This window comes from Pongo abelii, chromosome 3, assembly GCF_028885655.2.
Source record: "Pongo abelii isolate AG06213 chromosome 3, NHGRI_mPonAbe1-v2.0_pri, whole genome shotgun sequence".
NCBI classification, from domain to species: domain Eukaryota; kingdom Metazoa; phylum Chordata; class Mammalia; order Primates; family Hominidae; genus Pongo; species Pongo abelii.
This window is the reverse complement of record NC_071988.2, coordinates 51,749,321-51,767,465: the sequence shown is the minus strand read 5'-3', so window position 1 is coordinate 51,767,465 and position 18,145 is coordinate 51,749,321. Positions and strand designations below refer to the sequence as shown.

At 31.8% G+C, this 18,145-nt stretch overlaps 1 protein-coding gene across 7 annotated transcripts in view; it reads right to left on the bottom strand.

Moving 5' to 3' along the window:
• The window catches only part of EPHA5 (EPH receptor A5), a 361,246-nt gene that overhangs the window by 84,876 nt on the left and 258,225 nt on the right, over positions 1–18,145 (bottom strand). For 4 of the 7 annotated variants that reach the window (XM_002814747.6, XM_002814748.5, XM_054553910.1 and 1 more), the window contains 3 exons: positions 15,977–16,101; positions 9,801–9,960; positions 1,109–1,214 (listed from right to left, as the gene is read on the bottom strand). In XM_002814747.6, the coding sequence (XP_002814793.1) occupies positions 1,109–1,214; positions 9,801–9,960; positions 15,977–16,101 (391 nt within the window). The remainder of the gene's footprint in view (positions 1–1,108; positions 1,215–9,800; positions 9,961–15,976; positions 16,102–18,145) is intronic. The other 3 variants (XM_009239965.4, XM_009239966.4, XM_054553911.2) reach the window with 1 other exon arrangement.

Below are 18,145 nucleotides of genomic sequence, written 5' to 3'. Positions count from 1 at the left end.
AGAATACAATATGCAGTACATTGAAAATTGCCCAATTCTGTGTATTTATGAGTCAAATAGGTGCTGAAGAGTCAACAGTAAATGAGTAGAACAGTAACAAAATCAGTAAGAACATTGATTTCCTGGCTTTTTTTGGGAACTTATGGTACATTTTCACTTTTTTTTGGTCAGAAATAAATATTTCCATGAAGACTTTCATTAAGTTTCTATAATGGTCTAACACCAAAATATATTTTCAAATGGACAGCTCCCATTACTAAATATTCCTTCTAATAATGGCCTGGATTTTAAAAATATATGAAACTATGTTTATTGTAGGAAAACAGCATACTCTTGTTTTATTTAGTTTATTTTGTTTTATTCTACTTTATTGCATTTTATTTTATTTTTAAGAAGGTTGATTATGCTCAGCTCAATATCAGAAAACACCTAGAACAGCTATTGTCAAGAGTTTCTCTCTTTTTTGTATAAAATGAAAAATGTAGATATGTAATATATTATATATTCATGTATCTATTTAGATAATATTTAATACAATTCACTTCAAATCAGTATATATCATGATTGAAGTATTCAGGTTGAAATCACTTAGAAGCTGAAAATAAAAGCAGTCAGTGAAAATGTTTGGTCATTTTCCAAGTAGCTTGTTTGCCATAATTTCTGCTTTGTATACACCACCCTGTTAGGATAGAATGCTGACTAAATAGAATTATGTCTTATTCCTCAAAAATATACTTGGTACAGAGATAGCTTTTCCCAAACACTAATTAAACTTGAAGAAGGCAACCATATGCACTTTTGAGAGACAACACTTTCAGATTAAAAAATATGTGTCATATAAAGAGATATAGCTATATTAACCAAATAAACAATAACACATCAACACAGCTCTTGTGAAGAGAGCATACCTAAAAAGAGAAATTGTGGACTTAAAAGATATCAATAATATGAACAAGATAAGGCTCATGAATTGCATCATGTATTGAGATTATCTGCTGATCTATTGCTTGCCTGATTTGTTTTGGGATATGCTCAACAGCCAAATGGTCAGATCAAGGTGAGGAAGAGATCAGCCGCAAAACTTCAGAATCACAGCTTCCTCTCTTACCTTCCACTGAGGAGGAAGCCGATAACCACCGCCAACAAAATGACTCCCACTGTCACAGACACAGCAATTATAGGAATCTGGCTTTGATCGCTGGATGCTGCAACTGCTGATAGGAGATACAGAAAATGGAGCTTGTGGTTAAAGTGATCACATGCATTCAAAATAAAAGCTGCTTAATAGACAGTAATCAATTCATGATTTAAGCAATTTACCCACACTTAGCTGAGATTTCCCCTAATATCCTTTCTTAAAAGTGTGTAATTGAAAAGTCATCTTTAATAGAAAATATTTACTTTCCAAATAGAGATTTGAGAGCATCACTAAGTCACTGATTATTTCCTTGTCATCATAAAAAATGAATGCATGTTGTTTGCATAGTATTCGTCTAGGGGCCTTAGGTCTGTGAATTAAAATGGAACTCCTTTATTGACTTCAAACACCTTAATCTAAATAGGAGGTGCCAGGTATATAAGATTTGACATTTTTAGAGTTTGTATTCTGCTGTTCTCTAGAAAAGAATCTGATGAACCCAGATAGGATTTTTCTCCCCATAGACATTAGAGACATTGAAGACCAAAATAATGTGACTATGACCTCGTTGAAGTAAAATATAATATCACTATTCTGAATATTATTATAAAAATACAATGTAAAGCACAATATAACCAGTAAGTATATTTCATAAATAAATTCACTTTTTGAAAAATATGAAGGTAAACATTTAGAAGTATAGAGACCTATCTTACGATTGGATACATTTACATCACCTACTTTTTATATACATAGATTTAGATGAAACGTTTTAGATTTTAGCATAAAATTCCCATTATAAGAGGAATATGAACATGATTAGGTAGTTGTACTTAAAAAGCAAATAAATTTTATTTTTGTGCTGATAACTAATCTTGATTAAAATAAAACGCCTATAGGGCAAAATAAATTGTACTAATGTTCTTAAGAATCTCTTCATAGAATATCTAGCATGCTTCTTGTTTAATGACATGATCAATTTGATAAATTCAAAGTAGCACTAGTTCAGCTTCATGGTATCAAATATTGTCATAGAAATTAATAACAATCTGTGTTTTGTTTTTCACAATCCCATCATCTATGGAATTCAAAGGCAGAAGAATAAAAAATTTCAGAGAGAATTTTAAAATGTTGGTTCTTAGATAAGGCTGGTTTCAGATACCTCTGTCAAGATGCTGACAAATAGGAAATATAAGAATGGTAAATAAAGCAGGATATAATAAGTATAAGTGATATTTACTATTTATTTAAGGCTGTCAGTAGTTGAAGCTCTATGCTAAGTGCATTATATGTATTATCTTGAATCTTAACAGAAATATAATGATCAAAGGAAATTATCCCTATTTAGAGATTATGCAAATGGGACTTTAAAAGGTTAAGTAATTTTCTTGACCCATATGTGTAGTAAATGCTGGACCTATTTTCCAATTTGGATTGAACTAACCCTAGTAAGTTTAGATATAAAGATTTATTTCTCCCTAAAGGTGTTATCTGCTTAGGCTTGTAAGCAGCAGAGTAGTTTATAAGGCAGCAAAACCCTCTCCCAGAGGGAGATCTTTGAAAGTTTAGCATTTCTCAAATGTGGGAAGTGGGAATGAATTAATACACGGAGCAAATGAAGATGACTCACTACGGGGATGATTTTACTAGGAAATTAATAATAGGGAATTAAGGCATTCAAGCAGCAGTTGCAGCTCACTCAAGTAACATTGAGTTTCTGAGTGAAGTCTGCATGGATTTCTCTAGAAACAGTGCCCTCTGCCAAAAAAAGAAAGAGAAAGAGAGAAAAAAAATAGTGGTAGAAATAATATGAGTTTAGAGATTAATAAAGCAGACCTTGGGGAAAGGGTACTAGCGACTCTGGAGGTAGTTTTATCGTACCTCATTTATACTGTAGCCAATAACTAAATTTCTTACCATAGACCTTAGCGTCAGAAACTAGGAGAAAACAGGGTAATGCTATTGTATATATTATGCAAAAAAGGAGAAGGTAAGAGCACTGACTTATATTGAAAATAATAGTTTTACTCAAACCAGCTGTTAATAATATTGGGATCTGAATACTGGTCTAGAATAGTTGAAAGTTGATCAGTGCAAGAGGGTCGTCAGCAAATCACTTAGTGTTGGTAGAAAGAATCAAGAACAATGTGACTAAAATAGAAAGGGAGGTGTTTGGAGATCCACATCTCTTTTCTTCTTTGAACTATTACTAAATCTTTCTTAACTTCTGCTTGTTCATTAATTATCAGATACTTTTGTGTTTCTTTTATGTTTCTCCCCATACATCAATTATTTTTATCCATCACTCACCTATTTGATTCAAATCTGTATAATCAAAATGGTGGAATATGGTTCATAGTGTTTTAACTGTTCTCTCAGCCTTCTATATACTCATATTAAATATCTAAAATATCATTTTTATGATGTTTCCCTGATCAAAAACTTTAGAGTCCTACTACCTTTGGAAGAAAATTCTCAAATGCTCAGTCTAGCATTCAGAAGCCCTTCTAATCTGAGTCTAACAATTATTCCCACTCTTAATGTGCCAGTTTGGGAACTCTCACAGATACAGTTTTGGAGGAAGAGTCCACAATTACTCAGAAATAAGGCTAAAAACAGAATAACTTCAGACTGGCCAAAGTATTAAATTTGAGAAAAAATATAAAATTTTGGTAGTGTCAAATTCTTCATTTTTAGTAATTTCCAAGACCTAAATTAACATTGTGCTAAAATAGCGCACCTCTGTGTAGAAAAATATATTGCATTAAAATAATTGCTAATGACATTCAAAAGACTGTTAATATGCTAAGTTAATACATTTTATGAACATATAAGTAAAGTCAAATAACAAACATTAATATTCTATGTGTTTATCTAATGTCCTCTGAAATTAGATCATTTTTTGTATAAAAAGCAATCAGAGCCTATTTTGTGAGGAAGAATTTAAATATATTTTTGTTTATTATTTTAATTTAATTTGTTTATATAATTTTATTATTATTATTTTAAATTTACAATATTTTCTAAAGTCCTTGATGGGTTTTACATTTTCTTTTTTTTTGTGGAGACAGGGTCTCACTCTGTCACCCAGGCTGGAGTGTAGTGGCAGGATCTCGGCTCATTGCAACCTCTGCTGCCAGGGCTCATGTGATCCTCCCACCTCAACCTTCTGAGTAGCTGGGACTACAGGCGTGCGCCACCACCTACGGCTAATTTTTGCGTTTTTTTTTGTTGTTGTTATTGAGAAGGGGTTTCACCATTTAGCCCAGGCTGGTCTGAAACTTCTGAGCTCAAGCGATTCGCCCACCATAACCTCAGGTTTTAATTATTAACTGTTTCACATGCATGAATTAATTTGTGAGCTATTTCTAATAAGACATGATTCATCAAGATTTTTGAATTGTTTATTCTTTTGTTCGTCCTGAGGGCATTAATGATGTCATTAATTATATTAATTCAGATGAAAATAAATAATTTACAGGGTACTGTGAATGCCTTCATGCTTGTTGATTTGTTTAGGAGTGAGAAAAAATATTTAGGTCAAGTAGGAGATATGGTAATCATGCTAGCATATTGTTAAAATTTTAATCTTTAAGATATATACCTTTAGCTCTGCATGTTTCTAATTTTCTTATGTTTAAGAAAATTAGTTTATTAATGATGTTGTTTTGGAAAAATAGCTGGGAAATATCATGGGAACACTTAAAAGAAAATATTGAAGCAATGTAACACATTATGGTGAAAGGTCATCAATTATAAAAATTAATATTCTTTAGTAAATAATAATGTTTCTTAAAAAAATCATTATACATTTGCATCATGCCTGGAAATTTTAAGGCAGCATATATTGAGAAGTCACATTTTTAACTTCACTTTGCTTCTCACACGCCTGGTTGTAGACCCATATTACGTGGATATTCTCTAGATTTTATTGCCTCAGCTATATATGTGAAGAGTTCATCATGGAAGGTTAAAATAATTGTAAGAGCCAGATTATAAGCCTACAGGTCAGACTGAGAATTTGGGATCCTTCTCTCACAGCAATAGGTATCTATAAACTTTCTTAATCAGCGTAACTTAATCAAAGGCATAATTTTTAATAAGTAATATAAGTATGCAGGAATCAGTGGAAACATTAAAAACAGTATGGTAGGCAAATAAGTGCATGAAAAGATGTTGAACGTAATTAGCTAACAGTGATTTTCAAAATAATGAGATATCACTACCCACTTATTCAAAATGACAAATAAGTAAATAAATAATGACAATTCCAAATGCTGACAAGGATGTAAAGAAACCAGATCAATCATCCATTGCCGGTGGAAACGGAAAATGATACAGCCATTTTGGAAAACAAGTTGGCAGTTTCTTACAAAATTAGATATACAATTACTGTACAATCCAGTGTTGCACTTTTGGAAATTCATCCTGGGGAAATAAAAACTTACTTTGACATAAAAATCTGTATACAAATGTTTACAGCATCTTTATTTGTGATAGCAAAAACTGTAATCAGCCCTGACATCCTTCAACAAATTAATGGAGGTTAGACAAATTGTGGCACATACATAATATGGAATATTATTCAGTAATAAAAATAAACAAACTTGATATACACCACAATCTGGATCAATCTGCAGGGAATCATGCTAAGTGAAAAAAGCCAATTCCAAATTAAAAGGCACATACTGCATATTTCTATTTATAAAACATTTTTGAAATGTGAAAACGTTATACATGGATGGCAGATGAATGGTTTCCAGGGCTTAGTGATACCACATTTGTTCTTAAAGGCAGTGGGTGTGGTTATAAAAAAGCAACACAAGGGATCTTTACGGTATTGGGATTGTTTGGTAACTTGAGGTTGGTGGTAGATACACAAACTTGTACAAGTGACCAAATGGCATAGAATCTAATACACATACATATCCACATACACATTTACAAAGGAATACAAGAAAACAGGATTAAGATCTGTGGATTGATTGCATCAATGTCAAATGTTCTGGTTGTGATATTATACTATGGTTCTGTAAAATATTACCATGGTGAAAAGTAGGTAAAGTGTAAAAGAGTGGTCTGTATTGCTGTTACAATTACATGCAAATCCACAATTACCTCAATACAATTTTTAATAAAAAACACAATATCATTATTTCCTCATTTAGGCTACACAGATTTGAGACAAATAGGTATAGTTGGATAAAAGGAAGTGATGCATTTTTAAAAATTAAAAGAATCACAAATGTGTTTGATAAATCTTGGGCATGTAGAGGTTAAGAGAGATTCCATTACAGTCTCAAAGCTTCAAGATAAATTATGTTAAAAGAAACCAGAAAAGGGTCTAACGAGTTTGGCTGAAGGGTTTTATTCACAGTAAGTTTCTTTGTTGATATTTTGTTTTGTTTTGTTTTGTCACTGCTGTTGAGAATGGGGGTAATGTAAAAAATAAATTTTAAATATACTATTTCTATGCATGATACAATTAAAATGAAGAAGTTAACAGTTATAAGACATAAACTAAAGCATGGCAGAGGAAGAATAATTGGAGATTTTCTACTCAAATCTTCATATTAAGTAGTTTTTCTAAAAAAAAGTTTTGCTTTCCTGTTTGTACTACTGTTTGCATTTCTCTTTAGGGCTATATTTTGACTTACAAGATAATGTCAATGAAAAATAAAAGCACTCAACATTTTAACTTTTTGTTGACAAATGACTGACATGTAATATAAATTAGTAAAAATAAATTATATAAAACGCAAAAAAGTGTCAACGTTTCATTATTTGTACCATCATTATGAATTGAACAGGCAATTGGAAAATTCTTTTTAAAAAGTATACTCAGGGAAATTTTAAATTAATTTCCTATTCTTACATACCTGACTGATAAAATAGATTTTTCTTAGTACAGATGGCTCATTAAAGCCAGAACTCTTTAACTATGACTTACCAAATAAAAATCACTGATATCTTAACAAGGAAAAATACAAATATGTTTATTGTATGTTTACCATAATTACTGCATTAAAGTATTTGAAGACCTTGTTGGAGAAGTAATAAATGTACATAAAGAATGAAATTATGATATGAAGTAAATAATTTCCCAGTAAAATAACTAATGTGGATTTCAGAAAATACTACAAAAATACAATACAAAAGTTCCGAAAAAAAGTATTAATTTAATTATCATTGTATATCTTCTTTGATTCTTTATTAAACAGTAGGCCTTGAGAAAGAAGGGATTATTCCTTAGAATTATTTGAGTCACTTATAGCATCTTGAGCTAAAAAGAAACCCTTTGATGGCTAGAAATTAAATAAAATCAATTTTAAAATAATAAGCAAAATTAGGCCGGGCGCGGTGGCTGACGCCTGTAATCCCAGCACTTTGGGAGGCCAAGGCAGGCAGATCACCTAAGGTCAGGAGTTTGAGACCAGCCTGACAAACATGGAGAAACCTCGTCTCTACTAAGAATGCAAAATTAGCCAGGTGTGGCGGTGCACGCCTGTGATCCCACTATTTGGGAGGCTTAGTCAGGAGAATCACTTGAACTCAGAAGGTGGAGGTTGTGGTGAGCCAAGATCGCTCCATTGCACTCCAGTCTGGGCAATAGAGTGAGACTCTCTCAATGCAAAACTATTACTCTAAAATGCTCTTTGAAACAAATATTCCATATTTTAGAATTAAACACAGTATATTCCTTTTGTCTGGAGAGAAGTTTCCATGTGTTACTCATGTTGATTTCTTCAGGGCCTAGCAAAGCCCAATATGTTATAGGTGTTCAATATATTCTTGTTGTTGAATTATATTCAGAAAATATTATACATAAAGATCAAAAGGGAATTAATATCTAATAGATACTCTCTACAAATAATAAATTCATTCTTTAAAAAGCTTTTAAATATACGTGCACATATATGAGTAAAAAATAAGATTTTACTCTCGTAGCTAGGAAGCAGTATGATACTGAAGTATTTTCATTTGCTATTAAAAACAATGCTACAATCTACTTCAGTAATAAAAAAAAAACAGTGGGTGATATTTCTTTTTCTCTAGAAATTATATAGGAAAAGTTTTAAAAGTAGCTTATTTCAGGTAAAACTTTGTAAAGGTAAACAGGAAATGATTAAATATTAGTCCTCTAAGTCATCTGATTGAGTTTTGGTGTGCCTGGCAGCTACTATTTAATACATATATAAATGATAGAATATTGAAAAGCCTGAAGAAAAACCAGTTGCTGAACGTGCCAGCATCCTAAAACTGAGTAGAATTTACAGTTTTTTTAAATGGGATTTTTCATTTATATAGTTATCAAAGCACTCAAGCATAGTATGAGATTTCATTTATGGCTTTGTTCCCAGAGTTGGTAGACCACATAAGCAATATTTATTACTAATTGTACCTAAATAGAATCAAGCCTTGTTAAGATGGCTAACTTATATAGCATACCTTTTTTCCTAAATCCCTTTTAGTTTCAAGGTGCAGGATTAAATAATCCATTACTAATATTATCAGAATTTTCAGACTAATATCACACGTTCCTATTAAATCTAGTAAGAAAAGAAAATTTTCTGAATAGCATTAGAAGTTCAAATTTCAGTAGCTTCAGTTAAACTTCACTCATAGATTTTCCTTTGTGTAGAAAACAAATTTATAATTTTTTTACAATGGCACCCTTTTCTGTATAAAATTCAGTGAAACAACACTTAGAAAGCTATTTTAAAGGAATAAAAATTATTTTAAAATAATTCACTTAAATATGCTTTAAAAAGATCTTGATTTTCAAAGGGGAAGTATAATATAGTTTTATTCACATTTTAATTTAATAACTTTTCTGATTCTTACAAAGTAAATTCATAACTAACTTATCATTTTGATTTTTGAAAAAAGGAAACATGCATTTTATTTTCTTTATTTTAAAATTACTAATTCTTATGTAACTTGGCTTAAAGCAAATACACACACACACAGACACACATATATACTTCTGACATTTCACAATAATGTGTATTTCCTCACAAATAACTTTAATAGCGTCTATTGCTGTCTTCGAATTCTTCTTTCAATGTGTTTAGGGCAAGTAAGTAACGTAAATATTTTGTTGAAATTAAAGGAAAATATTTTACACTATTTTATAGAGAAAAAAGTGATTCAAAAAGGGTACTCCAAAAAATATTCCCAGATTCTCCACTTAAAGACAGTGCCAGAGATTTAATATATTTTATGAGATCAGATTAGTTCCTGAGAGCACCATTTTCTTGCCAAACTCAATGCTAAAGAAAGCTCCCTGTGGAATTTTCAAAGAAAGACTAAACCTAGTAGCCTAGTTCAATAAAACAACTAAAAAAGTAAATGGCAATAATTCAATAAAGTATGGCAGCAGTGGAAAGAAAGTCTTTAAAAGCAAGTTTAAACATTTTTAAAGTATCTCCTGAAGTACCATCTCCCAGAAGACTGAATGCAATGAGGAGCACAGACCAACGTGTTAACCTGCCGACCTACCATAATAGCATGACAGATGCTTCCTACCTGAAGGGGTCACGCCTGGGAGAGAGAGAGGGAGAGTGAGACTGACAGAGTGCCCAGGGAGGGTATTGATCCACTGACTCTTTTCTGGTAACCATTACTGAGACATGAGTTGACAGTAATTAAAATGACTTACACACTGGGGTGGTTTCAAACTCAAATCTTCGACTGAAGACACCATAGCCTGCTGCTGTACGTGCTCGAATTTGGAAGACATAAACTGAAGCTGGTTTCAAGCCCTCTGCAGTAATAGTTGTCTCTTTAGATTTGATAATCGTGTAGCTGGTCTCTTGGTCCTTGGGATGAGCATGCATATACAATAAAAAAGGCAGCATATAAATTACTAATGACAGCAAAATTTAGAACCATAGATCAGAAAATGAATCAGAAACTGAAGGACTCTATTAGTACAAATATAATATTTTAGAAAAAAATCCTACACATCCTAGGTATGCTATTTACAGAGAATATTAAAGTCCTTTCTAGAACTCAGGGTGGTGGGTGACATACTGTCCACCCATCCAGAATACATGTCTTTGGCAGTAATACATTTCTAAAACTTTGAAAACATAATGTTGTAGGAGACTGATTATTTTACAGACTCTATTTTAGTATTGTTATTTTTGTGCTTTTTTTCCTTCCAATATAGTTAATCGGAGCATATCTAACATACTGCCTATTCATACAGAAAGTTAACAATATCTCCCATTCTGTGAGGTAAGACTTATGCTTTAACTTATTAATGAATTCGATTTCTAATTGTATTTAGTGCTTAAGGTAAGAAATTAGTACTTCACTGGTGAAATTTAATTTCAATTCACTACGTCTAAATAGAAAGCATTAAAGAAAAATGCAGATAAGCAAAGCATTTTTATTTATCTTTGAAAATGTCCTGATTTGGAGGGGCTAGGTTAATGGAGATGTAGTAGGAAAAAAATTACTGGAAAGATAATTTTGGAAACTGAAACAAAGAGGAACTGTTTTTATTTTGATGCCAACAAAAGTTTAGACTAACCATCCATAACTCCTTATTATCTCTGTGAAGTTACCACACCAACTTTACCATGGATACTGAAATCACATGCTGAAATATAGCGGGTCCATTTTTGCTTTTATATTCAGTTTCCTTATCAGTAAAATTGGGTAGAGACTTGCCTGTGTTTCCTCACAGAGATGTTGTAAAAATGAAACAGGTGATGTATGTGAAAACAGTTAATAAACTATCATATATGTTTTAATTTTCATAATTATTTTAAATATTTGTAATTCTTTCTAATATGTAATGTCAAAGTTAACCACCACTAATACTATCTAAAATATACAATTTATAAACATTTTTCTTTTAAAGCAATTTACCATTCCTCTTGTAATATGTTTAAACATATAAAATTATCTTAGAGTTAAGTAGGTCCAAAATTATCTCTAAATAGATATGGTGTAATTTATAAACCAAATAGCACATTTTCTGACTCATCCTAGGCAAATGATTGATCTTTAATTTTTTAAACTGCAAATTAATTTAATTACCTAAACTTTCATGTATTTAGGAAATTTTATTAAAGTTGAGCCAAGGATTCAAAATAGGTAATTAAATCTTATAAAACTTTACCTAATAATACCAGTAAATTTCTTCATTGACAAACATGTATTGCTCTTCCATTATCCACTCTATTACCCCTTCTGTATGCTAGGATCATAACAGTAAAAAGCAAATAATTTCTTAATGTGTTCCTTTCAACAATTGTAAACAGCTTCTATAAACTATGAGAGTTACTAATTTTTCTGAGAATGCACAGGTTCTTGACGGAATAAACCTGATAATATTATTTATTATTTCTCCATATTATTGAAAAATATTATTTTCCCATATTGTTTAAAAGCAATATTTCTCAATAATATTCTACTTTTCAGTTTGGCTATGATTGCAGTAGTAACTCTCAGTAAGTAAGTTAAATGTCTGTTTGCTGATATTTGTTTAAAGAAAATTTAACTTAAAGAAAAAATCTAGTCAAAATTTAAGTATAAAATTCTGACAGACTTTATATAATTTTCATTTTTACATAAAGGATTAACATTTATAATATAAACAATTAAAAGAAAGCGTCAATGACAGCATTAGAATTCCAGCCATATTATTAAGTAGATGAGAAAATGTGGGTAAACAACTCTGAACCTCAGGTTTTTCTTCCTTAAAATGGAGATAAAATTATTTACCAAGAATATTGGAAGGAGATAGAGATAAAAATAATACATGTACCGCCAAGCATAATCTCTACAAAATAGGTTCTATGTAGAATGGATTACTCTTAACTCTACAGCATGATGGTAAGTTCTCCCATTGAAAAGTAAAAAACAAAACAATTTTTAAAAGCTTCCACAGTTGTAAACACTAACTATTGAAGGTACAATGAATACATTTTGTGAAAATATTAGAAATTGACACTTTTTGCCAAAAAGGAAAAATATACAAGGAAACTGGGCTGCTGCTCCTTGAAATAATGTGTGATCTAATATCAATTGTGCAACATTCTGTCTGATTTAACAGTTAACATTATGTATGTCTCAGTTGTTCCTTAGCTAGAGTTTAATTGTACACTGGCTCTCTCTGAGTTTGCCATACATAAGTTATTGAAGAAAATTTAGGGAAGCATATATCTAGTGGATCAAAACCAATGAATACACATTGTGAATCATCTAAGCGTCTTCCAAAATTTAATTATGTTTCATTCCTTTAAATCACTCTCATATTGTAATTTTCTACATATCACAAACTTTATGTAAAGATTGTCAACACCCACAATTGCCCTGCTGCCAAGTCCTTGGTCAGGGCAGTGACTTTTGCTGCCTTCGTGCCCCAGCTGAGCAAATGAGCTACATTCCCCAGCTGCTTAGCAAACACTGTTCACATGCAGTGAGGGGAGGGCCTCAGCAGAAGGAGCCAGCTGGCAAACACCCTGCCAAGGGGCAGCTTCCCTTTGCCTCTGCCTTTAATTAAGAGATGGCAATGAGCCCATCATCACACGGTAGCAGAGAAGCCCAATGACCTCTATTAGAGCAGGGCAATCAGAGGCAGAAATGCCAGCTGGCAAATGCATGTGCCCTGGAAACTCTGCCACCTGTGTCTGGCCAAAAGCCATCCAATAAATGGTGGTGTCATTCTGAAAGCTCAAAATCAACTCTGAAAACCTATCAGGACCCCTACATCAATACATGGTATGAAAACTCATAATCCATTTTTTTATAAATGAAAGTCTTAAAAAAATCTTTATAGGTATAATGTAGATATGCTCAAATATTTGGCTCACACACAATGGTCCAGGAATTAATACTTTTATTTTAAAAAGGAAAACACTGACCAAAATAAACTAATCACTTCCACCAATATATTATACAAAGATTTTGCTGCTTTTAATGAATGTAAATACGCAACTTATTATAATTCATTGGAAATATGTTTAGAAACCTTTTTCCCAAGTCATTTTTTCTTAATTTGAGTTATACAGATCATATAATGGAATACTATAGCATTAAATTTGAACTATTAAATATAAGACCAAATCATACTGAAATAAATGTAACTCAAAAAAATTAAACTATAAAGAAAATAATATCACAATGTGGATAAATATTTAATAGAAACTCCTCCCTACCACTTGTTGAATAACTCTTTGTTGTAACAGAAGCAGCAACTTCTTAAAAAAAGATAAATTCTTGTTAATATTGAATATTACATATATAACGAAACTAATGCATATGCTGGAAAGTGGTCACAAAAATATCAAAGGTTATTCATAAGGGGAAAAAAATAGGAAGTTTTCCTCAAGGACAAAAAAGAAAGCCAGCATTAATCCAGACAGTTGATTCAGAGATAAAAGAAAATATAAGTACTTGTTAAACTTTTAGTCTCCCAGCTGTTAACCCTTATTGCATCTAAGATAGTCAAATATACAGTTTTTGGTGATTGGATGTTTTACAATTCTATTTTGCATTTTATCTTCTTTTAAAATCAACTTTAATCACAATGAAAATTGAGAAACAATGTTCACGACAGAATTCAGCATGTGTTAATATATATTTATATAACTCTACATAGCTTTGCATCAGTATAGAGTAACAAAGGTTACAAAAACTTGAATAAGAAATATAAACCTTAATTTTACAAACTGTTTTTTGATATAGCCTAGTTTAAATTGTAGACCTCTGGAATTTGCAATGCTGTTTTTTACTACTAATCTCACAGGAACAGTAATCAGTGAGAAAGTTTAATGTCACTATATTCCACTTGATTAATTACAGTTTTGTTGATAATAAACAGTGTTAACCATATCTCAACATAACTTTGTCTCAGAGGTATTCTCTAAGAGCATTCTTGGTGAATAATGTATTTAATAACCTATTTTTGAAATATGTGTCATCATTTATGTCTCCTAATTATCTGATAGTGGTATTTAATACCACCAGTAAGACATTCCTAGAAAAATGACTATTTCAAAAATCGTTAACTATTTATCTACTAGTAAAATCAATATAGGAACATTGTAGAAACATTAAAAACCTGTAAATACGTAGATAGCCTTTCTCCATTCCTCCCCATTGTTTTATTCTTTGTTGTATTTTTACACAGGCAATTATTGTAGAATCAATGAATGAAAGAAGAAAATTTATTTTCAAATTTTGTAACTGTGACAAATCAACATTCAATACAGTTACCTAAACTCTTTTTTTTTTCTTCGAGACTGAGTTTTGCTTTTGTTGCCCGGACTGGAGTACAATGGTGCGATCTTGGCTCACTGCAACCTCCGCTTCCTGGGTTCAAGCAATTCTCCTGCCTCAGCCTCCCGAGCAGCTGGGATTACAGGTGCCTACCACCACACCCAGCTAATTTTTTGTATTTTTAGTATAGACAGGGTTTCACTATGTTGGGCAGGCTGGTCTCGAACTACTGACCTCAGGCGACCCACCCGCCTCAGCCTTCCAAAGTGCTGGAATTATAGGCATGAGCCACTGCACCCGGCCCTAAACTCTTTTATCTATGCATATATATGTATATATATATACACATATATATATATATACATATACATATATATATAGTTGCACTTTTAAGTAATGTTCATTAATAGGACATTAGCATTTTTCATGATGGTGAGGAGAACCACTTATTCTCCCTCTCTTTTCCAATGCCCTAGCTTGGGCAAGTTCTTAGGTATTGTAAAGTAAGATTTTGTACTTCCTACCATCCCTTTTACTCTTCCAGAAAAAAAGAAGGAGTGATGTCTCTGTGAGTCTGGAAAAGCAATTGAGTAAGTAGTGTGGCTCAGTCCTTCTCTTCTTTTTTGGGATGTGCATGTCTGCATTTTTTACATGTTCATTTCTATTCCTACCTCCATAGGACCAATATTTCTGGCTCAGGCTCTCCAACCCACTTCTCAAAGGCTGGTTTGGGTACCCATCTATCTTTAGCTCCTCTTTTAGAACTCAGGTTGTCCTAAGGTGTGTATGCCATTCAGATCCAGCCAGTAGAAAAATCACAGATTAATGGGGCGAGAGTAGTAGGAAGACTCATGGTGGCTACATATCTAAGCCAAGTACTCCAGCCCAGTTTTAGAAATTAGAAGCTTTTTCAGCTTCCATCTGTATGACTCTTTCATCAATAGCTCACTTGCTTGTGAATTCAGAAAAGAGGAAAAGAGTTTATTACAACCTTGAGACCTCGATAGCTATTATGGTAAAATGCTTAAAAGTGGCTATAAGAGACTCAGAGAACAAGGGGAAATCAAGAAAATATAGGGAACGTGATGCATACATTTTTTATTTTTTACCTGAAATTTAAACATAAATTTTATACTACAGTGCCAGATGTTTGCTAAGAATCTTTAAAAAATGTATGTAATATATGTGTCTCATCTTTTTTCCTATCTCCTTAACAGTATAAGTGTTATGTTGAGTTACTGGCCATAAGCACACATGATTTCTCTGTTAGCACACTGCAGTCACTACTGAAAGTCTATAGCTTAAGTATTTGTAACACTTTCAAATGTCCTATGACTCCATCTTTTAATGCTGTGCAACTCAGTTAAGCCAATATTAGACTATATGGCTATATCTAAGCAGTGTAAACTATTTGGCAGCAGCAGAACATGAATAGAGAGCTCCCTGTACACTTCTAGCCTCCATAATTATGACTGCAGAATCAATTGTCATTGATTTATACATAAAATTGCAACATACTCTTCTGCAAATTGGATAATTGCAGTTGCTAAAATGAAAAAAAAAAGAAAGTGAGGACATTTTTTATTCTGTTAGTCTTACCTTTTCAAAATACTTGATTTCATACTCTAGGATGATTCCATTGGGGCGATCTGGCTCTTGCCAAGACAAAGAGATGCTGTTTTTTGCAATTTTCCCTTTTTTCACATTGGTGACTGGAGATGGAGCTGCAAAATAGTTTAAATAAGGAGCAGTATGATTAATAAGGCCCTAAAAGTAAACCTGTTATGTGTATTACGTATATTGGCATTTTGAGAATGTAGCAATATAAAAAAAATCCCAATTAAATTTTAGTTTATCTATATAAGGTTTAAAGATTGTGAAGATTTTTTACAAATATAAATCAGCTAAATATCCTCAGGATTTTTTCATAATAAAAATGTATTTTTATTCTATATTTTTTCCAAGTCGTTTAGAAACATAAATTATTTTATTTTATATTTTATAGAATAAAGATATTCCTGATTATTTTATATATCTTCTTCATTTCCAAAATGTATGAGCTCTGTATGACATATCCCATTGTGCTAATAGATACATGATTATATTACCACATTTTCACAACACAAACTCTCTTTTATAATTTATTACTTTTGAAATTACATGGATCCTAAAATCATTAATAAATGTATATATTAAACATGGGCAGGTTCCTTAAGAAACATGTCACCAAAGATATGGTACACTTTAAAATAATAGAAAATAAAATAAACTTTTTAAATTCTCATTTTTCTCTTATATTTCCTTAGAAATCATAATCACTTCTGGTGATCATCATAATTTAATATAGGGTCTATGAAACCACTACTTGTCTAATGAAAATAGGACTTATATATCTGCTCTTTTGGGTATGTCTGGATATTTGAGTTTGCAAAACATCTGAATATTTGAGTCAAAGTTCTTTTTATCAATCTGCTGATATTTGTATAAATAACATGTCTAAAAGACATGGCAACATAGAATAGTAATCTATGGGTCTCCTAGTTCACTGTAGTGTTTATTGAAAAGTACTAACATTACTGAAATAGAAACAACAGAGTAGTAAGTAAGACAATGAATTTTTGAATATATTTTGTTCAGTAGTGAATATCTGTATGAATTATCTTGAATCATGAATTATGCTCAATTTCCCATTATCACTACATCTGTTGCATAACACAACAGTAAAAATCCCAGAGAAAGACTAAGTCTTCAAAGTTCTTCACTCACTTTACTATAGTAAAATCATTTTTTTAGATTTACCTATTTCTTGTAGATAGCTGTCAGTTTTTACCTAATGAATTGATGGTATTACCACCTTGCTATTCATAAATTATATTTAATATGTATGCTTCATGAAAGCAGGAATTGATATGGTTTAGTTCACTGCTACATTTCTAAGATGTGAAAACTGTTTAGCATATAGAAATTTAATGAATATTTGTTGAATGAATTGATGGATGGATGGATGAATGAATGGCAAATACATATATAATTACGTATCATTCAAAACTGAATTTGTCTCATCATAGGTGCACATACTAGGATAATATTAGTTTGGGGTTTGTGCTTCATTTTAAAACTTAATCAGTTCTTCAATAAAATAATCATTTGTGGGTAAAGACAACAAATAAATACCAACACGGAAACAGCCTAAAGTGGAATACTTTGTTATTTACTTGCATTCATCACAGTTAAGCATAAACTATTTCACTTTCAAACACTTAGTTAACAAACGACAGTGTTTTCCAAACTCAGTTCAGTAGCTAAGAATATGCTTTAAAATACTGGTTTAGAATGAGGGGAGAAGACCATTTCTGAGCTCAGAATAGGTCAGGGATAATTTCGTCTGTGACAAGAGCATCTTTGCATCTTCTGGGTAAAGCTGATGAAAGTGGGGATGCTGACAGCTCCTGGGGACATAATGATGATGCACAAATTGTGAATGGCAGCAATCCTACACCACTGCAAGTATTATGCACATTAAAATAACTGTAACCAGGTTTGTCAGCATCAAGGAGCATGCTCAATTTATCTTGTCTCCCTCACTGATACCTTTTGCTCATTCTCTGCCTGCTCAACCTTTTAAGTCTGGTATCAAATGAGAATGATGACTTAGAGCATTTATGCTTGTAGAATTTTGATGGGTGATGTCAAATCATAAAACTATTACTGTCCCTGTATAAGGATAGAAAAAAATACCAAGGAAATCAAGTTGTGAAGAGTATAAAA